Source organism: Hippocampus zosterae, chromosome 6 (genome assembly GCF_025434085.1).
Source record: "Hippocampus zosterae strain Florida chromosome 6, ASM2543408v3, whole genome shotgun sequence".
NCBI classification, from domain to species: Eukaryota; Metazoa; Chordata; class Actinopteri; order Syngnathiformes; family Syngnathidae; genus Hippocampus; species Hippocampus zosterae.
Genome location: NC_067456.1, coordinates 790,210 through 810,520, shown reverse-complemented (window position 1 = coordinate 810,520; position 20,311 = coordinate 790,210). Strand labels below are relative to the sequence as shown.

Genomic DNA, 20,311 nt, shown 5'->3' with positions numbered 1-20,311 from the left:
GCAACAATGGGATGCTGTTTGATTTGCTATTCAAAATGAAATATCAGCACAAAAAATAAATTAGTAGCCCGTTACTAAGATCATCCAAACGTCACTCATCGGTTACTCTCGACAATCGTGCTATAATTTATGCATAATTACTATTAGTCACTGTTTAGGTTTTATGACCTCGTCTATCGAGCATTATTACCGTGTGTATGTTATTAATCAAAAAGGACTCTCCGAGCTCGTATATGTGAAGCCGGTTGTTGTTTATTTCCCGTATGCGCCGGTCTGTGATGGCGTCATCACCACGCGACGGAAATGCCGGCCGGGCCAGTTTTGCGCTTGCGCATTCGCGCATCCAAAACACTTTTTTTGTTCCGTTCCACTCCGGTATGGCGCTCAGCAAGACGTTTGGCCAAAAGCCTGTCAAATTCCAGCTGGAAGACGATGGGGACTTTTACATGATCGGCTCGGAGGTCGGTGTGTCTGCATTTGAACCTTTTCTTCTCCCTCTTCACCGCAACTTTTGCTTCATTGTCAACTTCTTGCCCGTTGTTAGCCGGCACGCTAGCGTTTGCCGAGCGAAGTTGGGAGCGTCAGTATCCCAATAAAAGAGCTTTATTTCTGCAAATATCGTCGCCCGCTTTCGGCTTCTAAAGCACGGGCGTTTTTCGGTGATCTGTTCATTTCGCGTTTAGGGCTTGAATTCTTTTTTTTTCTCTTGGACGAGCGTGCGTTGATTTGATGGAGTTAGCATGCTAAGGTAGTAGCTCCGCAGCTCCATTTGAATTAAGACGCTTAGCCGACCGAAGGGGTTTCAATGAGCGAGGTGAGCCGGGGGAGGGGCGTGGGGGGCTTCAAATGAGCGTTTCCATTCCGAGTTAGGCGTTAACGGCAGGTTCAGGGCTTCAAGGTAGGGTTTTGAGCGCGTCGGGATTTGACGCCTCTGTTCCTGTTTTCGACAAGGGTTCTGGTTCCAAATCCGTCGGGTCTCCAGTCGAGCTTTGGGTTTTAGACGAGGGCCGGAGTTTCGAGGGGCTTAAAACAAGTACAAGTCGTTTCAAGGCATGGTTTGGGTTTTTAAACTTGGCTCGAGTTGCACAATGAGGCTTCAAGGGGTGGAGGAGTTTGAAAGTAACGAGGTTAGGCTTTCCCGACTTTGTTCTGGCCTCAAATAATCAGTGGCATTCCAAAGCCAGCTCAAAGTCGGGTCTCGAGCCCAAGTTGTGTTTTAAACGAGGTTGCAAACGCAGCTCCCCTAATAGTGACGTGCCGCCATGCGTTCAGGTGGGCAACTACCTGCGGATGTTCCGGGGTTCGCTCTACAAACGCTATCCGTCCTTGTGGAGGAAGTTGGCGTCGGTGGAGGAGCGCAAGAAGATCGTGGAGTCGTCGCAAGGTCAGTGCGGTAGCGGCGGAGGCGGGCGGGGCCTCCGCGTGGGCCAATCGCCAGACCTCGCCGACCGTCTGCGCCCTTTCAGATCACGGCTACACGCAGCTGGCCACCAGCGTGACGCTGCTCAGGGCCTGCGAGGTGGAGGAGATCCTGGACGGCAACGACGACAAGTACAAGGCCGTCTCCATCAGCACCGAGCCGCCCGCCTACCTCAGGTACGCCGCGCAGCCCGCCGGCGGGCTTAAAAACGCTTGGGATTTCTCAAAGTATGGCTGCCTTCGAGGAGTTGTTGTTGACAATGACGATCAAAGTTCCCATGTGGCCGGCGGCCTTTGAACGCAGCATTTGTTGAGTGTGCGAAGCGCCGCCCCCGTGTGGCCGAGCGGGGTAGCGCAGCGGCGCATGCCCGATGAGTAACGTTTGTCCTTGTAGGGAACAGAAGGCCAAGAGGAACAGCCAGTGGGTGCCCACGCTGCCCAACAGCTCCCACCACCTCGACGCCGTCCCCTGCTCCACCACCATCAACCGCAGCCGCCTGGGACGGGACAAAAAGAGGACCTTCCCGCTCTGGTCAGGCGCCGGCATCGAGCGCGCGTACTTGTCGCGTCCTAGCGGCCGCGCGTTAATGTCTGCCGCTTGGCGTGTGTTGACGCGAGTGCAGCTTTGACGACCACGACCCGGCGGTGATCCACGAGAACGCCACGCAGTCCGAAGTGCTGGTGCCCATCCGGCTGGACATGGAGATCGAAGGCCAGAAGCTCCGAGACGCCTTCACGTGGAACATGAACGGCACGTCCAAACTGGGCAAACACTTTGATGGCGTGTAGCGAGGGTTGGGCGCGAGGGTCTCGGGTCTTGGTGGTCGGGGTTTCAAGAAGGAGTTGACGAGGGGCTCAAAGCGTTTCAACGGAGGGCCGGGTGAGAGTTTGCTTGGGGTCACCAGGTCAGGCTCATAGGAGCCTTTTAAAGGCAGCTTATGGTTCCAAACATCAGGCTGGAGTTTCATAGGTGGACATTTGGCTTTTCCATGATCATCTCGGGACCTGCTGGGGGTTTCCCAACGACGCTGCCGCCTAAAAGTGGAATTTTGTGGCTTCGCAGAGAAGCTGATGACTCCCGAGATGTTTTCCGAGATCCTCTGCGACGACCTGGACCTCAACCCGTTGGCTTTCGTGCCCGCCATCGCTTCCGCCATCCGCCAGCAGATGGAGTCGTACCCCACCGACAGCATCCTGGACGAGCAGACAGACCAGAGGGTCATCATCAAGGTAGGCCAAAACACGCCTGCGCCCTCCCCCCCCCACCAAGCGCCGCCTCACGCCCGCCTCGCTCCCTCAGCTCAACATCCACGTGGGCAACATTTCCCTGGTGGACCAGTTTGAGTGGGACATGTCGGAGAGGGACAACTCGCCGGAGAAGTTTGCGCTCAAGCTGTGCTCCGAGCTGGGCCTGGGGGGCGAGTTTGTCACCACCATCGCCTACAGCATCCGGGGCCAGCTCAGTTGGCACCAGAGGACGTACGCCTTCAGGTAGGCCGCGCATGCTGCCCCCCCCCCTATCCGCCCCCTCCTCCCTGGCCCCGCCGCCTGACGTCTATTGTCCCCTCCCCACCGTAGCGAGAACCCCCTCCCCACGGTGGAGATCGCCATCAGGAACACGGGCGATGCCGACCAGTGGTGCCCCCTGCTGGAGACGCTGACAGACGCCGAGATGGAGAAGAAGATCAGGGACCAGGACAGAAACACCAGGTGGGCGTCACCACGCGAGGGGGTGTCGGGGGGCGGGCGCAGAAAATGGAGAACGTTACACGGCGTAAAAAGACATGTAATAAAGTTTAAACGGTGCTGCCATTTTTTGGGGGTTTCCTTTCAGACGAATGAGGCGACTCGCCCACACGGCGCCGGCCTGGTAGCGCAACAACATGCTGCTGCTGCTGCTTCATCGTCATCATCATCATCCTCACCACCACCGTCTTGGAAGCACGCGGCGTATCCCCGTGAACCCGTTTCGCTTCTCAGCCAACCACACGCAGGACAAGAAGTCAGATAATATATTTTATGTTGTATTTGTGGTCTTTTGTACATTTGAATGATTCTTACAAAATAAACCAAAAAAAAAAAAAAAAAGCTTCATTATTTGTCTTGTAACGCTTGACTCCCTTCAGACGGCCGCGTTGCCACTCGCTGTCCGCGGGACATGACATCGCTTGTCGTGCATCGACGCACGCAATCGTCATGGCCACACCCGCGCAAACGCGCGCACGGGCAGCGAGATGGCAATAAGGCCTGCGTGGGCACGTGCCAATGCAACGGTGTCATTACTGTGGAATGTCAACTTCCTGTTGCCAAGGCAAAACAAAACATCCCGACAAAATAAAAGGACAGGATTATTTTGGGAAATGTTGACAAGGTGTCACCAACGGTTTGGTTGGGGGTTTGTCAGTAGCGTATCAAGCCAAACCAAACTTGATTTCAAAGTTGAGTTTTATTCTGGAAAACAAACAACTACACTTCCTGTACAATTGGCTACATTTGAGTAACAAAAATAGTAGGACAAAAAAATTCGGATGGATGAAAAAATGCTGTAGTGTATAAACCCCATAGTGAGCTGCTCGTCAGTGACCCGCACCGACAAACGCTGTGACCCCCCCCCCCCCCTTCCCCCCCAACCATCACGGCGAGTCCAACAACGGCGCTGGAAACCACCACGACGGCGCGTGGCCCGCAGGTGGCGCCAAAACCATCCTTTGGACTCACTGCCGGAGCACCTGAGGTTTAAAAAAAAAATCGGCAGCGGCCCGAGGGCGGGTTACACGTTTCAACAGCCGAAGAAGTCGACTCCCACGTAGCGGGGGTAACCCTCCAGGGAGTTCATGGCCACCGGGTCCAATTTCCAGTATTGCCGTCCGCGGATGAGGTGGGCGTAGCCTGCCGAACCACATGGGGCCGTTAGCATTGCGCAGCCGTTAGCATTGCGCTTTCAAATTCGGGCGTCAAAGGACAAAATCTCTCACGTTGTAACGGCGCTACGTTTCCGAAAAGGTTCCGAATATTTGCGCTCCTACTTTTCTCCGGGCCAATATGTCATTTTGTACCGTAAGCGTCTTGGAAGGCAGCGTCCACTTTGGCCGGGATGTCGCCCCAGTCGCTGGTGGCCCGCGGGTACGCCGACTCCAGGCGACTGCGTCGTGGGCTCAAGCGCCAGTAGCCGCCCGTGCCCAAGACGTAGGTGTTGAAATCCGGGTCGCGGCCCCAGCGCAGCGCCGCCCGGACGCCCGTTGCGGGAAGGCCCAGGCCCCGGACCGACTCTGGCCCTCGCACCCGCATCTCGGCGTCAAACACCCAGTAGCTGTCACCTGAGTGCCACACGGGACGGAATATTAGCGACAGTACCATCAAGGAAAGCGCTGCGGGGGCGCCGTTTTCCTGATTGGGTTTCTCTGTTTTTGGTTGGTTTCGGTGTTGTACACTCAAGTTTTTGTTTCAAACAATATTTGGAACATTTGTTCAAATTTCAACTCAATCCCGTTGAGTGACTTGGTTCGGTGGTCAACGCTAACTCGTTTCTTTGCGTATTTGCTTCATCAAATGAGTAAGGCGTTTTGGTTAAAAACGCCTTACTATACATGGTCGTTTTTTTCGGTTAAAAACGCCTTACTAAACATGGTCGTTTTTTTGTCTAAAAACGCCTTACTATACATGCTCGTTTTTTTTGGTTAAAAACGCCTTACTATACATGGTCGTTTTTTTTCGGTTAAAAACGCCTTACTAAACATGGTCGTTTTTTTTGTCTAAAAACGCCTTACTATACATGGTCGGGTTTTTTTTGGTTAAAAACGCCTTACTATACATGGTCGTTTAGTTCGGCTAAAATGCCTTACTATACATGGTCGTTTTTTTTCGGCTAAAAACGCCTTACTATACATATTACTCATTTTTAATGTGGTCCATTTTTAAATTGTATTGAATTTCGTGTAAAGTTTTCTTTTTGCCTGTTATTTTTGCTTGCTTTTCAATGTTTATATTTTGACACCATTGAGTATTTTGTATTTCAAGATACAGTACTTACACGATGGGGTGGAATTCATTTCAGACCAAAGTACACACCTTGAAAGAACCAAACGTTCCCGGCCTCGTCTTCGAAGGCGGCGTCCACGTGATTAGGGATCCCTCGCCAGTGGCGCGACGCTAGCGCGGGATAGCCACTCTCGAGACGGCCGTCACGGATGCGCCATACGTATCCTGACTTGAAGAAGAAAAGCTCACCGCGTATCATGGACGCCGCGTCAAAGTCCGTCTGGCACGTGTCGGGCTAAACAAAACAATGAGATGGAAGATCAGCAGCGCAGCTGACAGAATGTGCATATTAGCATGTTGCTCAACAGGCTGCTATCCATTAGCATGACTTACATGTGGGAGAATCTCGTTGGACTCGGGATGCGACGCCGGCGGCGGTGCCGGCGGGGGTGCAGGCGATGTAGTGGGCGGCGATGTGGGCCGCGTCCCGTACAGGTACTGGATGCCGCGCCGGTCGTCGTGGCTCAGCCTGAGCGGGTACGAGAAGGAATAGTAGGCGGACATGATGGCTCCGGGTTCCTCCGAGTGAAGCAGGCCCAGGACGTGGCCAAACTCGTGAGCCGCCACCTGGAGGAGGTCCGTGCCTAAGCATGGACATATGCCTGTTAGCGTCATTGATGTTTGTTTTAGCTAGCGTTTTATCACGTTAGTTGGCATCCTATCTTTTTCTTTCAAGTTAGCATTACGTTACCATGCTAGGTGGCGAGGTGGCATGTTCATTCATTCATCCCCAATTGGTAGCCAGCCAATCGCAGGAGGTGGCATGTGAGTTAGTATTTTTAGGTATTTGCATGAGAGTTAACCTGTTCTTGGTCGTGTTCTTTACCATGCAGTGAAGATTCTTTTTGTCCAATGTGACAAACGCAATGATTGTTTGTGCGTTTACTGTATTGTTTAATTGTTGTTTATCACCTCCGTGAGCATCCGGCTCGTATTTTTACTAGCATCTCCTCTCTGAACGGACAAATGCAATGCTGATTAGCATGTCTACGTGTAAGCACCTTTTTTTAGCACCGCTCGTGCCTTAGCTAGCACATTCATTCATTCAGTCATTCATTCATCTTCCGAGCCGCTTCATCCTCACTAGGGTCGCGGGGGGTGCTGGAGCCTATCCCAGCTGTCTACGGGCAGTAGGTGGAGGACACCCTGAATCGGTTGCCAGCCAATCGCAGGGCAGACAGAAACGAACAACCATTCGCACTCACGCTCACACCTAGGGACAATTTAGAGTGTTCAATCAGCCTGTCACGCATGTTTTTGGAATGTGGGAGGAAACCGGAGCACCCGGAGAAAACCCACGCAGGCCCAGGGAGAACATGCAAACGCCACACAGGGAGGCCGGAGCTGGAATCGAACCCGTTACCTCTGCACCGAGAAGCCGACGTGCTAACCACTGGGCTACTGGGCCGCCCTAGCTAGCACATATTCAAAATAATTTAATCCAATCATTTTAGTAGCATGTATAGCTAAGGTACGGTATATATTTTCTAGCACATTTGTTAGAATGATGCTAGGATATGATAATACTGTAAATGTTTTTCACCTTGGGGGGCATGGGGGGGTCTAAAAAGGATACTTACCTGCAGCCAAGTAAACATTTATGCGCATGCGAACTAGTTAACATGCAAGGCTCATGTAATATGTACAATATATTAGCATGTTTACTCGCACGGACACAGTAACAGGTAAATTAGCATTAGCACGACTAGCATTGCAATGACGTTGGTGTTTATCTGACCCATGTGGTTTCCGAGTGTCCAGGCCTCATCGTAGTCAAAATGGACGTCTCCTTGGCGATGTGTTTTGGGGAAGAAGGCGTGAGCAAGGATCCCGCCTGGGCCGTCGAACGGGAGGCTGTCGCCGTGCCAGTATCTACGGGGCAGCAAAAAAGAAAAAGAAAAACAAAAAAAACCTCTCGACCAGCAGGGAAGTGCTTGCTGAGCAAAGGACGAGAAGGACAGCAAGGGGACAAGTTTTGCCGTACCTGGTGAAGTCGATGCGGATGTCGGCTTTGCCGGCGTGGATCTCGGTAAAAGTGAGCGGCGTCACGTCGCTCCAAATCTTCAGAGCTTCCCGAAAAACGCGCCGCACCTTCTCCTCGCCCATCTGCCACGGGAAGCGCACGATCCTGACAAAACCCAATCAAACTTTTTTTTTTTAAACGCTTCATTCACAATTCTGAGTAAAAAAGAAAAGAAAAAAAAAACATGCAAGAATAATGTGATCACGTACGAGTATCAGTTCTCGCCTAAGAATGTTTGCATTTGTATTGTATTCCTGCTGACTTGTCTCACTAACTTGCTAATCATTGCTAGCTTGTCATCTAACTCATGAACTCATTTTCTAACTGGCCCACTAATTTGCTGTCCAACTTTCTCGCTTCACTTGGCGTCTTACTCCAAACCAAGCCGCCCGATTGGACAAAAAGAACAAAGCCTCTGCGTGCTTAGCATGTTGCCCTGTTAGCGTAGCTAACCTGTAGGTGAGGTCGTTCTTGTCAAGGCGCCCCCCGTAGAGGACAAAGCGTCTGCGCCGGTGTCCTGGCGGAAGGAGACGTTTCCGCTGGCTGTTGGCAAAGTCGGGAACTCCGCAGCGGAGACGCTTCCCTGGCCTCCGGGTGCTGTTGGACAGCGCGACATCCTTGAAGAGATTGTGGACGTCAGGGAGCTTGAAGCGTTGCTTCAGCTCGGGGAATTTGTCAGACACCTGTGAGGAGAATGAAAAATATCAATAAAATATCACATATATCAATATCAAAAATATCACATAGGGAGAATGCAGGTATCAATCCCACTACCTCTTGCTCGCAAAGCAAGTGCTCTACCTTTTGAGCTAATTCCCTTGTGCGCAACAAGCAACAGTGACAGTGGGAAAAAAAGTAAATATCATCAACCACACGAAAGCCGTGAATAAAAAGCCAAATGGAGAATGCGGGCATCGATCCCGCTGCCTCTCGCATGCTAAGCGAGCGCTCTACCATTTGAGCTAATTCCCCTGTGCTTATGAAGAAACAGCATCAGTGAAAATATCATTTAATATCATTAACACCCAGAACGCCAAATGGAGAATGCGGGCGTCGATCCCACTACCTCTCACATGCGAAGCGAGCGCTCTACCATTTGAGCTAATTCCCCTGTGCTCAGCAAGAAACAGTGACAGTGGCAAAAAAAGTAAATATCATCAACCACACGAAAGCCGTGAAGAAAAAGCCAAATGGAGAATGCGGGCATCGATCCCACTACCTCTCGCATGCAAAGCAAGCGCTCTACCATTTGAGCTAATTCCCCTGTGCTTATGAAGAAACAGCATCAGTGAAAATATCATTTAATATCATTAACACCCAGAACGCCAAATGGAGAATGCGGGCGTCGATCCCACTACCTCTCACATGCGAAGCGAGCGCTCTACCATTTGAGCTAATTCCCCTGTGATTATGAAGAAACAGTGTCAGTGAAAATATCATTTAATATCATTAACACGCAGAAAGCTAAATGGAGAATGCGGGCGTCGATCCCGCTGCCTCTCGCATGCTAAGCGAGCGCTCTACCATTTGAGCTAATTCCCCTGTGCTTATCAAGAAACAGTGTCAGTGAAAATATCATTTAATATCATTAACACGCAGAAAGCTAAATGGAGAATGCGGGCGTCGATCCCGCTGCCTCTCGCATGCTAAGCGAGCGCTCTACCATTTGAGCTAATTCCCCTGTGCTCAGCCAGAAACAGTGACAGTGGCAAAAAAAGTAAATATCATCAACCACACGCAAGCCGTGAAGAAAAAGCCAAATGGAGAATGCGGGCATCGATCCCACTACCTCTCGCATGCAAAGCAAGCGCTCTACCATTTGAGCTAATTCCCCTGTGCTTATTAAGAAACAGTGTCAGTGAAAATATCATTTAATATCATTAACACGCAGAAAGCTAAATGGAGAATGCGGGCGTCGATCCCGCTGCCTCTCGCATGCTAAGCAAGCGCTGTACCATTTGAGCTAATTCCCCTGTGCTTATGAAAAAACAGTGTCTGTAAAAATATCATTTAATATCATTAACACGCAGAAAGCTAAATGGAGAATGCAGGCGTCGATCCCGCTGCCTCTCGCATGCTAAGCGAGCGCTCTACCATTTGAGCTAATTCCCCTGTGCTTATCAAGAAACAGTGTCAGTGAAAATATCATTTAATATCATTAACACGCAGAAAGCTAAATGGAGAATGCGGGCGTCGATCCCGCTACCTCTCGCATGCGAAGCAAGCGCTCTACCATTTGAGCTAATTCCCCTGTGCTCAGCAAGAAACAGTGACAGTGGCAAAAAAAGTAAATATCATCAACCACACGAAAGCCGTGAAGAAAAAGCCAAATGGAGAATGCGGGCGTCGATCCCACTACCTCTCGCATGCAAAGCAAGTGCTCTACCATTTGAGCTAATTCCCCTGTGCTTATGAAGAAACAGTGTCTGTAAAAATATCATTTAATATCATTAACACCCAGAAAACCAAATGGAGAATGCGGGCTTCGATCCCGCTGCCTCTCGCATGCAAAGCGAGCGCTCTACCATTTGAGCTAATTCCCCTGTGCTTATCAAGAAACAGTGTCAGTGAAAATATCATTTAATATCATTAACACGCAGAAAGCTAAATGGAGAATGCGGGCGTCGATCCCGCTGCCTCTCGCATGCTAAGCGAGCGCTCTACCATTTGAGCTAATTCCCCTGTGCTTATGAGGAAACAGTGTCAGTGAAAATATCATTTAATATCATTAACACCCAGAAAGCCAAATGGAGAATGCGGGCTTCGATCCCGCTGCCTCTCGTATGCAAAGCGAGCGCTCTACCATTTGAGCTAATTCCCCTGTGCTTATCAAGAAACAGTGTCAGTGAAAATATCATTTAATATCATTAACACGCAGAAAGCTAAATGGAGAATGCGGGCGTCGATCCCGCTGCCTCTCGCATGCTAAGCGAGCGCTCTACCATTTGAGCTAATTCCCCTGTGCTTATCAAGAAACAGTGTCAGTGAAAATATCACTTAATATCATTAACACGCAGAAAGCTAAATGGAGAATGCGGGCATCGATCCCGCTACCTCTCGCATGCGAAGCAAGCGCTCTACCATTTGAGCTAATTCCCCTGTGCTCAGCAAGAAACAGTGACAGTGGCAAAAAAAGTAAATATCATCAACCACACGAAAGCCGTGAAGAAAAAGCCAAATGGAGAATGCGGGCATCGATCCCACTACCTCTCGCATGCAAAGCAAGCGCTCTACCATTTGAGGTAATTCCCCTGTGCTTATGAAGAAACAGTGTCTGTAAAAATATCATTTAATATCATTAACACCCAGAAAGCCAAATGGAGAATGCGGGCGTCGATGCCGCTGCCTCTCGCATGCAAAGCGAGCGCTCTACCATTTGAGCTAATTCCCCTGTGCTTATCAAGAAACAGTGTCAGTGAAAATATCATTTAATATCATTAACACGCAGAAAGCTAAATGGAGAATGCGGGCGTCGATCCCGCTGCCTCTCGCATGCTAAGCGAGCGCTCTACCATTTGAGCTAATTCCCCTGTGCTTATCAAGAAACAGTGTCAGTGAAAATATCATTTAATATCATTAACACGCAGAAAGCTAAATGGAGAATGCGGGCGTCGATCCCACTACCTCTCGCATGCAAAGCAAGCGCTCTACCATTTGAGCTAATTCCCCTGTGCTTATGAAGAAACAGTGTCTGTAAAAATATCATTTAATATCATTAACACCCAGAAAACCAAATGGAGAATGCGGGCGTCGATCCCGCTGCCTCTCGCATGCTAAGCGAGCGCTCTACCATTTGAGCTAATTCCCCTGTGCTTATGAAGAAACAGTGTCAGTGAAAATATCATTTAATATCATTAACACCCAGAAAGCCAAATGGAGAATGCGGGCATCGATCCCGCTACCTCTCGCATGCGAAGCAAGCGCTCTACCATTTGAGCTAATTCCCCTGTGCTCAGCAAGAAACAGTGACAGTGGCAAAAAAAGTAAATATCATCAACCACACGAAAGCCGTGAAGAAAAAGCCAAATGGAGAATGCGGGCATCGATCCCACTACCTCTCGCATGCAAAGCAAGCGCTCTACCATTTGAGCTAATTCCCCTGTGCTTATGAAGAAACAGTGTTAGTGAAAATATCATTTAATATCATTAACACCCAGAAAGCCAAATGGAGAATGCGGGCGTCGATCCCGCTGCCTCTCGCATGCAAAGCGAGCGCTCTACCATTTGAGCTAATTCCCCTGTGCTTATCAAGAAACAGTGTCAGTGAAAATATCATTTAATATCATTAACACGCAGAAAGCCAAATGGAGAATGCGGGCGTCGATCCCGCTGCCTCTCGCATGCAAAGCGAGCGCTCTACCATTTGAGCTAATTCCCCTGTGCTTATCAAGAAACAGTGTCAGTGAAAATATCATTTAATATCATTAACACGCAGAAAGCTAAATGGAGAATGCAGGCGTCGATCCCGCTGCCTCTCGCATGCTAAGCGAGCGCTCTACCATTTGAGCTAATTCCCCTGTGCTCAGCCAGAAACAGTGACAGTGGCAAAAAAAGTAAATATCATCAACCACACGAAAGCCGTGAAGAAAAAGCCAAATGGAGAATGCGGGCATCGATCCCACTACCTCTCGCATGCAAAGCAAGCGCTCTACCATTTGAGCTAATTCCCCTGTGCTTATGAAGAAACAGTGTCTGTAAAAATATCATTTAATATCATTAACACCCAGAAAGCCAAATGGAGAATGCAGGCATCGATCCCGCTGCCTCTCGCATGCTAAGCGAGCGCTCTACCATTTGAGCTAATTCCCCTGTGCTTATGAAGAAACAGTGTCTGTAAAAATATCATTAACACCCAGAAAGCCAAATGGAGAATGCGGGCGTCGATCCCGCTGCCTCTCGCATGCAAAGCGAGCGCTCTACCATTTGAGCTAATTCCCCTGTGCTTATCAAGAAACAGTGTCAGTGAAAATATCATTTAATATCATTAACACGCAGAAAGCTAAATGGAGAATGCGGGCGTCAATCCCGCTGCCTCTCGCATGCTAAGCGAGCGCTCTACCATGTGAGCTAATTCCCCTGTGCTTATCAAGAAACAGTGTCAGTGAAAATATCATTTAATATCATTAACACGCAGAAAGCTAAATGGAGAATGCGGGCGTCGATCCCGCTGCCTCTCGCATGCTAAGCGAGCGCTCTACCATTTGAGCTAATTCCCCTGTGCTTATCAAGAAACAGTGTCAGTGAAAATATCATTTAATATCATTAACACGCAGAAAGCTAAATGGAGAATGCGGGCGTCGATCCCGCTACCTCTCGCATGCGAAGCAAGCGCTCTACCATTTGAGCTAATTCCCCTGTGCTCTGCAAGAAACAGTGACAGTGGCAAAAAAAGTAAATATCATCAACCACACGAAAGCCGTGAAGAAAAAGCCAAATGGAGAATGCGGGCATCGATCCCACTACCTCTCGCATGCAAAGCAAGCGCTCTACCATTTGAGCTAATTCCCCTGTGCTTATGAAGAAACAGTGTCTGTAAAAATATCATTTAATATCATTAACACCCAGAAAGCCAAATGGAGAATGCGGGCGTCGATCCCGCTGCCTCTCGCATGCTAAGCAAGCGCTCTACCATTTGAGCTAATTCCCCTGTGCTTATGAAGAAACAGTGTCTGTAAAAATATCATTAACACCCAGAAAGCCAAATGGAGAATGCGGGCGTCGATCCCGCTGCCTCTCGCATGCAAAGCGAGCGCTCTACCATTTGAGCTAATTCCCCTGTGCTTATCAAGAAACAGTGTCAGTGAAAATATCATTTAATATCATTAACACGCAGAAAGCTAAATGGAGAATGCGGGCGTCGATCCCGCTGCCTCTCGCATGCTAAGCGAGCGCTCTACCATTTGAGCTAATTCCCCTGTGCTTATCAAGAAACAGTGTCAGTGAAAATATCATTTAATATCATTAACACGCAGAAAGCTAAATGGAGAATGCGGGCGTCGATCCCGCTGCCTCTCGCATGCTAAGCGAGCGCTCTACCATTTGAGCTAATTCCCCTGTGCTTATCAAGAAACAGTGTCAGTGAAAATATCATTTAATACCATTAACACGCAGAAAGCTAAATGGAGAATGCGGGCGTCGATCCCACTACCTCTCGCATGCGAAGCAAGCGCTCTACCATTTGAGCTAATTCCCCTGTGCTCAGCAAGAAACAGTGACAGTGGCAAAAAAAGTAAATATCATCAACCACACGAAAGCCGTGAAGAAAAAGCCAAATGGAGAATGCGGGCATCGATCCCACTACCTCTCGCATGCAAAGCAAGCGCTCTACCATTTGAGCTAATTCCCCTGTGCTTATGAAGAAACAGTGTCTGTAAAAATATCATTTAATATCATTAACACCCAGAAAGCCAAATGGAGAATGCGGGCGTCGATCCCGCTGCCTCTCGCATGCTAAGCAAGCGCTCTACCATTTGAGCTAATTCCCCTGTGCTTATGAAGAAACAGTGTCTGTAAAAATATCATTAACACCCAGAAAGCCAAATGGAGAATGCGGGCGTCGATCCCGCTGCCTCTCGCATGCAAAGCGAGCGCTCTACCATTTGAGCTAATTCCCCTGTGCTTATCAAGAAACAGTGTCAGTGAAAATATCATTTAATATCATTAACACGCAGAAAGCTAAATGGAGAATGCGGGCGTCGATCCCGCTGCCTCTCGCATGCTAAGCGAGCGCTCTACCATTTGAGCTAATTCCCCTGTGCTTATCAAGAAACAGTGTCAGTGAAAATATCATTTAATATCATTAACACGCAGAAAGCTAAATGGAGAACGCGGGCGTCGATCCCGCTGCCTCTCGCATGCTAAGCGAGCGCTCTACCATTTGAGCTAATTCCCCTGTGCTTATGAAGAAACAGTGTCTGTAAAAATATCATTTAATATCATTAACACGCAGAAAGCTAAATGGAGAATGCTGGCGTCGATCCCGCTACCTCTCGCATGCGAAGCAAGCGCTCTACCATTTGAGCTAATTCCCCTGTGCTCAGCAAGAAACAGTGACAGTGGCAAAAAAAGTAAATATCATCAACCACACGAAAGCCGTGAAGAAAAAGCCAAATGGAGAATGCGGGCATCGATCCCACTACCTCTCGCATGCAAAGCAAGCGCTCTACCATTTGAGCTAATTCCCCTGTGCTTATGAAGAAACAGTGTCTGTAAAAATATCATTTAATATCATTAACACCCAGAAAGCCAAATGGAGAATGCGGGCGTCGATACCGCTGCCTCTCGCATGCTAAGCAAGCGCTCTACCATTTGAGCTAATTCCCCTGTGCTTATGAAGAAACAGTGTCTGTAAAAATATCATTAACACCCAGAAAGCCAAATGGAGAATGCGGGCGTCGATCCCGCTGCCTCTCGCATGCAAAGCGATCGCTCTACCATTTGAGCTAATTCCCCTGTGCTTATCAAGAAACAGTGTCAGTGAAAATATCATTTAATATCATTAACACGCAGAAAGCTAAATGGAGAATGCGGGCGTCGATCCCGCTGCCTCTCGCATGCTAAGCGAGCGCTCTACCATTTGAGCTAATTCCCCTGTGCTTATCAAGAAACAGTGTCAGTGAAAATATCATTTAATATCATTAACACGCAGAAAGCTAAATGGAGAATGCGGGCGTCGATCCCGCTACCTCTCGCATGCGAAGCAAGCGCTCTACCATTTGAGCTAATTCCCCTGTGCTCCGCAAGAAACAGTGACAGTGGCAAAAAAAGTAAATATCATCAACCACACGAAAGCCGTGAAGAAAAAGCCAAATGGAGAATGCGGGCATCGATCCCACTACCTCTCGCATGCAAAGCAAGCGCTCTACCATTTGAGCTAATTCCCCTGTGCTTATGAAGAAACAGTGTCTGTAAAAATATCATTTAATATCATTAACACCCAGAAAGCCAAATGGAGAATGCGGGCGTCGATCCCGCTGCCTCTCGCATGCTAAGCAAGCGCTCTACCATTTGAGCTAATTCCCCTGTGCTTATGAAGAAACAGTGTCTGTAAAAATATCATTAACACCCAGAAAGCCAAATGGAGAATGCGGGCGTCGATCCCGCTGCCTCTCGCATGCAAAGCGAGCGCTCTACCATTTGAGCTAATTCCCCTGTGCTTATCAAGAAACAGTGTCAGTGAAAATATCATTTAATATCATTAACACGCAGAAAGCTAAATGGAGAATGCGGGCGTCGATCCCGCTGCCTCTCGCATGCTAAGCGAGCGCTCTACCATTTGAGCTAATTCCCCTGTGCTTATCAAGAAACAGTGTCAGTGAAAATATCATTTAATATCATTAACACGCAGAAAGCTAAATGGAGAATGCGGGCGTCGATCCCGCTGCCTCTCGCATGCTAAGCGAGCGCTCTACCATTTGAGCTAATTCCCCTGTGCTTATCAAGAAACAGTGTCAGTGAAAATATCATTTAATACCATTAACACGCAGAAAGCTAAATGGAGAATGCGGGCGTCGATCCCGCTACCTCTCGCATGCGAAGCAAGCGCTCTACCATTTGAGCTAATTCCCCTGTGCTCAGCAAGAAACAGTGACAGTGGCAAAAAAAGTAAATATCATCAACCACACGAAAGCCGTGAAGAAAAAGCCAAATGGAGAATGCGGGCATCGATCCCACTACCTCTCGCATGCAAAGCAAGCGCTCTACCATTTGAGCTAATTCCCCTGTGCTTATGAAGAAACAGTGTCTGTAAAAATATCATTTAATATCATTAACACCCAGAAAGCCAAATGGAGAATGCGGGCGTCGATCCCGCTGCCTCTCGCATGCTAAGCAAGCGCTCTACCATTTGAGCTAATTCCCCTGTGCTTATGAAGAAACAGTGTCTGTAAAAATATCATTAACACCCAGAAAGCCAAATGGAGAATGCGGGCGTCGATCCCGCTGCCTCTCGCATGCAAAGCGAGCGCTCTACCATTTGAGCTAATTCCCCTGTGCTTATCAAGAAACAGTGTCAGTGAAAATATCATTTAATATCATTAACACGCAGAAAGCTAAATGGAGAATGCGGGCGTCGATCCCGCTGCCTCTCGCATGCTAAGCGAGCCCTCTACCATTTGAGCTAATTCCCCTGTGCTTATCAAGAAACAGTGTCAGTGAAAATATCATTTAATACCATTAACACGCAGAAAGCTAAATGGAGAATGCGGGCGTCGATCCCGCTACCTCTCGCATGCGAAGCAAGCGCTCTACCATTTGAGCTAATTCCCCTGTGCTCAGCAAGAAACAGTGACAGTGGCAAAAAAAGTAAATATCATCAACCACACGAAAGCCGTGAAGAAAAAGCCAAATGGAGAATGCGGGCATCGATCCCACTACCTCTCGCATGCAAAGCAAGCGCTCTACCATTTGAGCTAATTCCCCTGTGCTTATGAAGAAACAGTGTCTGTAAAAATATCATTTAATATCATTAACACCCAGAAAGCCAAATGGAGAATGCGGGCGTCGATCCCGCTGCCTCTCGCATGCTAAGCAAGCGCTCTACCATTTGAGCTAATTCCCCTGTGCTTATGAAGAAACAGTGTCTGTAAAAATATCATTAACACCCAGAAAGCCAAATGGAGAATGCGGGCGTCGATCCCGCTGCCTCTCGCATGCAAAGCGAGCGCTCTACCATTTGAGCTAATTCCCCTGTGCTTATCAAGAAACAGTGTCAGTGAAAATATCATTTAATATCATTAACACGCAGAAAGCTAAATGGAGAATGCGGGCGTCGATCCCGCTGCCTCTCGCATGCTAAGCGAGCGCTCTACCATTTGAGCTAATTCCCCTGTGCTTATCAAGAAACAGTGTCAGTGAAAATATCATTTAATATCATTAACGCAGAAAGCTAAATGGAGAACGCGGGCGTCGATCCTGCTGCCTCTCGCATGCTAAGCGAGCGCTCTACCATTTGAGCTAATTCCCCTGTGCTTATCAAGAAACAGTGTCAGTGAAAATATCATTTAATATCATTAACACGCAGAAAGCTAAATGGAGAATGCGGGCGTCGATCCCGCTACCTCTCGCATGCGAAGCAAGCGCTCTACCATTTGAGCTAATTCCCCTGTGCTCAGCAAGAAACAGTGACAGTGGCAAAAAAAGTAAATATCATCAACCACACGAAAGCCGTGAAGAAAAAGCCAAATGGAGAATGCGGGCATCGATCCCACTACCTCTCGCATGCAAAGCAAGCGCTCTACCATTTGAGCTAATTCCCCTGTGCTTATGAAGAAACAGTGTCTGTAAAAATATCATTTAATATCATTAACACCCAGAAAGCCAAATGGAGAATGCGGGCGTCGATCCCGCTGCCTCTCGCATGCTAAGCAAGCGCTCTACCATTTGAGCTAATTCCCCTGTGCTTATGAAGAAACAGTGTCTGTAAAAATATCATTAACACCCAGAAAGCCAAATGGAGAATGCGGGCGTCGATCCCGCTGCCTCTCGCATGCAAAGCGAGCGCTCTACCATTTGAGCTAATTCCCCTGTGCTTATCAAGAAACAGTGTCAGTGAAAATATCATTTAATATCATTAACACGCAGAAAGCTAAATGGAGAATGCGGGCGTCGATCCCGCTGCCTCTCGCATGCTAAGCGAGCGCTCTACCATTTGAGCTAATTCCCCTGTGCTTATCAAGAAACAGTGTCAGTGAAAATATCATTTAATATCATTAACACGCAGAAAGCTAAATGGAGAATGCGGGCGTAGATCCCGCTACCTCTCGCATGCGAAGCAAGCGCTCTACCATTTGAGCTAATTCCCCTGTGCTCCGCAAGAAACAGTGACTGTGGCAAAAAAAGTAAATATCATCAACCACACGAAAGCCGTGAAGAAAAAGCCAAATGGAGAATGCGGGCATCGATCCCACTACCTCTCGCATGCAAAGCAAGCGCTCTACCATTTGAGCTAATTCCCCTGTGCTTATGAAGAAACAGTGTCTGTAAAAATATCATTTAATATCATTAACACCCAGAAAGCCAAATGGAGAATGCGGGCGTCGATCCCGCTGCCTCTCGCATGCTAAGCAAGCGCTCTACCATTTGAGCTAATTCCCCTGTGCTTATGAAGAAACAGTGTCTGTAAAAATATCATTAACACCCAGAAAGCCAAATGGAGAATGCGGGCGTCGATCCCGCTGCCTCTCGCATGCAAAGCGAGCGCTCTACCATTTGAGCTAATTCCCCTGTGCTTATCAAGAAACAGTGTCAGTGAAAATATCATTTAATATCATTAACACGCAGAAAGCTAAATGGAGAATGCGGGCGTCGATCCCGCTGCCTCTCGCATGCTAAGCGAGCGCTCTACCATTTGAGCTAATTCCCCTGTGCTTATCAAGAAACAGTGTCAGTGAAAATATCATTTAATATCATTAACACGCAGAAAGCTAAATGGAGAATGCGGGCGTCGATCCCGCTGCCTCTCGCATGCTAAGCGAGCGCTCTACCATTTGAGCTAATTCCCCTGTGCTTATCAAGAAACAGTGTCAGTGAAAATATCATTTAATACCATTAACACGCAGAAAGCTAAATGGAGAATGCGGGCGTCGATCCCGCTACCTCTCGCATGCGAAGCAAGCGCTCTACCATTTGAGCTAATTCCCCTGTGCTCAGCAAGAAACAGTGACAGTGGCAAAAAAAGTAAATATCATCAACCACACGAAAGCCGTGAAGAAAAAGCCAAATGGAGAATGCGGGCATCGATCCCACTACCTCTCGCATGCAAAGCAAGCGCTCTACCATTTGAGCTAATTCCCCTGTGCTTATGAAGAAACAGTGTCTGTAAAAATATCATTTAATATCATTAACACCCAGAAAGCCAAATGGAGAATGCGGGCGTCGATCCCGCTGCCTCTCGCATGCAAAGCGAGCGCTCTACCATTTGAGCTAATTCCCCTGTGCTTATCAAGAAACAGTGTCAGTGAAAATATCATTTAATATCATTAACACGCAGAAAGCTAAATGGAGAATGCGGGCGTCGATCCCGCTGCCTCTCGCATGCTAAGCGAGCCCTCTACCATTTGAGCTAATTCCCCTGTGCTTATCAAGAAACAGTGTCAGTGAAAATATCATTTAATACCATTAACACGCAGAAAGCTAAATGGAGAATGCGGGCGTCGATCCCGCTACCTCTCGCATGCGAAGCAAGCGCTCTACCATTTGAGCTAATTCCCCTGTGCTCAGCAAGAAACAGTGACAGTGGCAAAAAAAGTAAATATCATCAACCACACGAAAGCCGTGAAGAAAAAGCCAAATGGAGAATGCGGGCATCGATCCCACTACCTCTCGCATGCAAAGCAAGCGCTCTACCATTTGAGCTAATTCCCCTGTGCTTATGAAGAAACAGTGTCTGTAAAAATATCATTTAATATCATTAACACCCAGAAAGCCAAATGGAGAATGCGGGCGTCGATCCCGCTGCCTCTCGCATGCTAAGCAAGCGCTCTACCATTTGAGCTAATTCCCCTGTGCTTATGAAGAAACAGTGTCTGTAAAAATATCATTAACACCCAGAAAGCCAAATGGAGAATGCGGGCGTCGATCCCGCTGCCTCTCGCATGCAAAGCGAGCGCTCTACCATTTGAGCTAATTCCCCTGTGCTTATCAAGAAACAGTGTCAGTGAAAATATCATTTAATATCATTAACACGCAGAAAGCTAAATGGAGAATGCGGGCGTCGATCCCGCTGCCTCTCGCATGCTAAGCGAGCGCTCTACCATTTGAGCTAATTCCCCTGTGCTTATCAAGAAACAGTGTCAGTGAAAATATCATTTAATATCATTAACACGCAGAAAG

At 48.2% G+C, this 20,311-nt stretch overlaps 2 protein-coding genes, 1 long non-coding RNA gene and 32 other non-coding genes across 39 annotated transcripts; 1 reads left to right on the top strand and 34 right to left on the bottom strand.

Moving 5' to 3' along the window:
• The first annotated feature begins 299 nt into the window (after window positions 1-299).
• smarcb1a (SWI/SNF related, matrix associated, actin dependent regulator of chromatin, subfamily b, member 1a) lies at window positions 300-3,487 on the top strand. Its single transcript, XM_052069031.1, has 9 exons — window positions 300-461; window positions 1,273-1,384; window positions 1,467-1,596; window positions 1,814-1,951; window positions 2,043-2,170; window positions 2,483-2,649; window positions 2,720-2,910; window positions 2,998-3,129; window positions 3,254-3,487. Exons 1-9 carry the CDS (start codon window positions 378-380, stop codon window positions 3,291-3,293), a joined length of 1,122 nt encoding a protein of 373 aa, XP_051924991.1. The 5' UTR covers window positions 300-377; the 3' UTR covers window positions 3,294-3,487.
• A 359-nt stretch (window positions 3,488-3,846) lies between these two features.
• mmp11a (matrix metallopeptidase 11a) lies at window positions 3,847-8,178 on the bottom strand (the record flags this gene model as incomplete). The annotated part of the gene is made up of 7 exons (XM_052067952.1): window positions 3,847-4,308; window positions 4,476-4,736; window positions 5,488-5,692; window positions 5,791-6,041; window positions 7,196-7,329; window positions 7,442-7,585; window positions 7,934-8,178. Coding segments are annotated over 7 exons (1,350 nt in total), but the record flags the coding sequence as incomplete, so codon positions are not given.
• Window positions 8,179-8,192: 14 nt separating this feature from the next.
• On the bottom strand, window positions 8,193-20,136 carry LOC127602787 (uncharacterized). Of its 5 annotated transcripts, XR_007962861.1 has the most exons (4): window positions 16,703-17,193; window positions 16,004-16,295; window positions 9,687-9,839; window positions 8,194-8,546 (listed from the first exon to the last, which is right to left on the bottom strand). It is a non-coding gene; the product is annotated as an uncharacterized LOC127602787 (long non-coding RNA). The 5 variants fall into 5 exon arrangements; XR_007962865.1 differs by lacking the exon at window positions 9,687-9,839 and having other exon boundaries at window positions 8,193-8,546; XR_007962862.1 differs by lacking the exons at window positions 16,004-16,295; window positions 16,703-17,193 and adding an exon at window positions 19,646-20,136.
• trnaa-agc (transfer RNA alanine (anticodon AGC)) lies at window positions 8,380-8,452 on the bottom strand. Its single transcript has one exon. It is a non-coding gene; the product is annotated as a tRNA-Ala (tRNA).
• On the bottom strand, window positions 8,950-9,022 carry trnaa-agc (transfer RNA alanine (anticodon AGC)). Its single transcript has one exon. It is a non-coding gene; the product is annotated as a tRNA-Ala (tRNA).
• On the bottom strand, window positions 9,089-9,161 carry trnaa-agc (transfer RNA alanine (anticodon AGC)). Its single transcript has one exon. It is a non-coding gene; the product is annotated as a tRNA-Ala (tRNA).
• trnaa-ugc (transfer RNA alanine (anticodon UGC)) lies at window positions 9,951-10,023 on the bottom strand. The gene has a single exon. It is a non-coding gene; the product is annotated as a tRNA-Ala (tRNA).
• On the bottom strand, window positions 10,090-10,162 carry trnaa-agc (transfer RNA alanine (anticodon AGC)). Its single transcript has one exon. It is a non-coding gene; the product is annotated as a tRNA-Ala (tRNA).
• Window positions 10,368-10,440, bottom strand: trnaa-agc (transfer RNA alanine (anticodon AGC)). Its single transcript has one exon. It is a non-coding gene; the product is annotated as a tRNA-Ala (tRNA).
• On the bottom strand, window positions 10,938-11,010 carry trnaa-agc (transfer RNA alanine (anticodon AGC)). Its single transcript has one exon. It is a non-coding gene; the product is annotated as a tRNA-Ala (tRNA).
• Window positions 11,216-11,288, bottom strand: trnaa-agc (transfer RNA alanine (anticodon AGC)). Its single transcript has one exon. It is a non-coding gene; the product is annotated as a tRNA-Ala (tRNA).
• On the bottom strand, window positions 11,647-11,719 carry trnaa-ugc (transfer RNA alanine (anticodon UGC)). The gene has a single exon. It is a non-coding gene; the product is annotated as a tRNA-Ala (tRNA).
• trnaa-ugc (transfer RNA alanine (anticodon UGC)) lies at window positions 11,786-11,858 on the bottom strand. The gene has a single exon. It is a non-coding gene; the product is annotated as a tRNA-Ala (tRNA).
• trnaa-ugc (transfer RNA alanine (anticodon UGC)) lies at window positions 12,346-12,418 on the bottom strand. Its single transcript has one exon. It is a non-coding gene; the product is annotated as a tRNA-Ala (tRNA).
• trnaa-agc (transfer RNA alanine (anticodon AGC)) lies at window positions 12,624-12,696 on the bottom strand. The gene has a single exon. It is a non-coding gene; the product is annotated as a tRNA-Ala (tRNA).
• On the bottom strand, window positions 13,184-13,256 carry trnaa-ugc (transfer RNA alanine (anticodon UGC)). Its single transcript has one exon. It is a non-coding gene; the product is annotated as a tRNA-Ala (tRNA).
• trnaa-agc (transfer RNA alanine (anticodon AGC)) lies at window positions 13,323-13,395 on the bottom strand. Its single transcript has one exon. It is a non-coding gene; the product is annotated as a tRNA-Ala (tRNA).
• Window positions 13,462-13,534, bottom strand: trnaa-agc (transfer RNA alanine (anticodon AGC)). Its single transcript has one exon. It is a non-coding gene; the product is annotated as a tRNA-Ala (tRNA).
• trnaa-ugc (transfer RNA alanine (anticodon UGC)) lies at window positions 14,022-14,094 on the bottom strand. The gene has a single exon. It is a non-coding gene; the product is annotated as a tRNA-Ala (tRNA).
• On the bottom strand, window positions 14,161-14,233 carry trnaa-agc (transfer RNA alanine (anticodon AGC)). Its single transcript has one exon. It is a non-coding gene; the product is annotated as a tRNA-Ala (tRNA).
• trnaa-agc (transfer RNA alanine (anticodon AGC)) lies at window positions 14,999-15,071 on the bottom strand. Its single transcript has one exon. It is a non-coding gene; the product is annotated as a tRNA-Ala (tRNA).
• On the bottom strand, window positions 15,559-15,631 carry trnaa-ugc (transfer RNA alanine (anticodon UGC)). The gene has a single exon. It is a non-coding gene; the product is annotated as a tRNA-Ala (tRNA).
• Window positions 15,698-15,770, bottom strand: trnaa-agc (transfer RNA alanine (anticodon AGC)). Its single transcript has one exon. It is a non-coding gene; the product is annotated as a tRNA-Ala (tRNA).
• trnaa-agc (transfer RNA alanine (anticodon AGC)) lies at window positions 15,837-15,909 on the bottom strand. The gene has a single exon. It is a non-coding gene; the product is annotated as a tRNA-Ala (tRNA).
• Window positions 16,397-16,469, bottom strand: trnaa-ugc (transfer RNA alanine (anticodon UGC)). The gene has a single exon. It is a non-coding gene; the product is annotated as a tRNA-Ala (tRNA).
• On the bottom strand, window positions 17,096-17,168 carry trnaa-ugc (transfer RNA alanine (anticodon UGC)). Its single transcript has one exon. It is a non-coding gene; the product is annotated as a tRNA-Ala (tRNA).
• trnaa-agc (transfer RNA alanine (anticodon AGC)) lies at window positions 17,235-17,307 on the bottom strand. The gene has a single exon. It is a non-coding gene; the product is annotated as a tRNA-Ala (tRNA).
• On the bottom strand, window positions 17,932-18,004 carry trnaa-ugc (transfer RNA alanine (anticodon UGC)). Its single transcript has one exon. It is a non-coding gene; the product is annotated as a tRNA-Ala (tRNA).
• On the bottom strand, window positions 18,071-18,143 carry trnaa-agc (transfer RNA alanine (anticodon AGC)). Its single transcript has one exon. It is a non-coding gene; the product is annotated as a tRNA-Ala (tRNA).
• On the bottom strand, window positions 18,631-18,703 carry trnaa-ugc (transfer RNA alanine (anticodon UGC)). The gene has a single exon. It is a non-coding gene; the product is annotated as a tRNA-Ala (tRNA).
• On the bottom strand, window positions 18,770-18,842 carry trnaa-agc (transfer RNA alanine (anticodon AGC)). Its single transcript has one exon. It is a non-coding gene; the product is annotated as a tRNA-Ala (tRNA).
• trnaa-agc (transfer RNA alanine (anticodon AGC)) lies at window positions 18,909-18,981 on the bottom strand. The gene has a single exon. It is a non-coding gene; the product is annotated as a tRNA-Ala (tRNA).
• On the bottom strand, window positions 19,340-19,412 carry trnaa-ugc (transfer RNA alanine (anticodon UGC)). Its single transcript has one exon. It is a non-coding gene; the product is annotated as a tRNA-Ala (tRNA).
• Window positions 20,039-20,111, bottom strand: trnaa-ugc (transfer RNA alanine (anticodon UGC)). Its single transcript has one exon. It is a non-coding gene; the product is annotated as a tRNA-Ala (tRNA).
• A 41-nt stretch (window positions 20,137-20,177) lies between the features above and the next one.
• On the bottom strand, window positions 20,178-20,250 carry trnaa-agc (transfer RNA alanine (anticodon AGC)). The gene has a single exon. It is a non-coding gene; the product is annotated as a tRNA-Ala (tRNA).
• Window positions 20,251-20,311: the final 61 nt, after the last annotated feature.

Coding starts and splice junctions, on each gene's coding strand:
- smarcb1a (XM_052069031.1), top strand. CDS start 378: ATGGCGCTCAGCAAGACGTTTGGCCAAAAGCCTGTCAAATTCCAGCTG. Junction 2,911..2,997: donor CAGAGGACGTACGCCTTCAG/GTAGGCCGCGCA, acceptor TCCCCACCGTAG/CGAGAACCCCCTCCCCACGG. Junction 3,130..3,253: donor GACCAGGACAGAAACACCAG/GTGGGCGTCACC, acceptor GTTTCCTTTCAG/ACGAATGAGGCGACTCGCCC.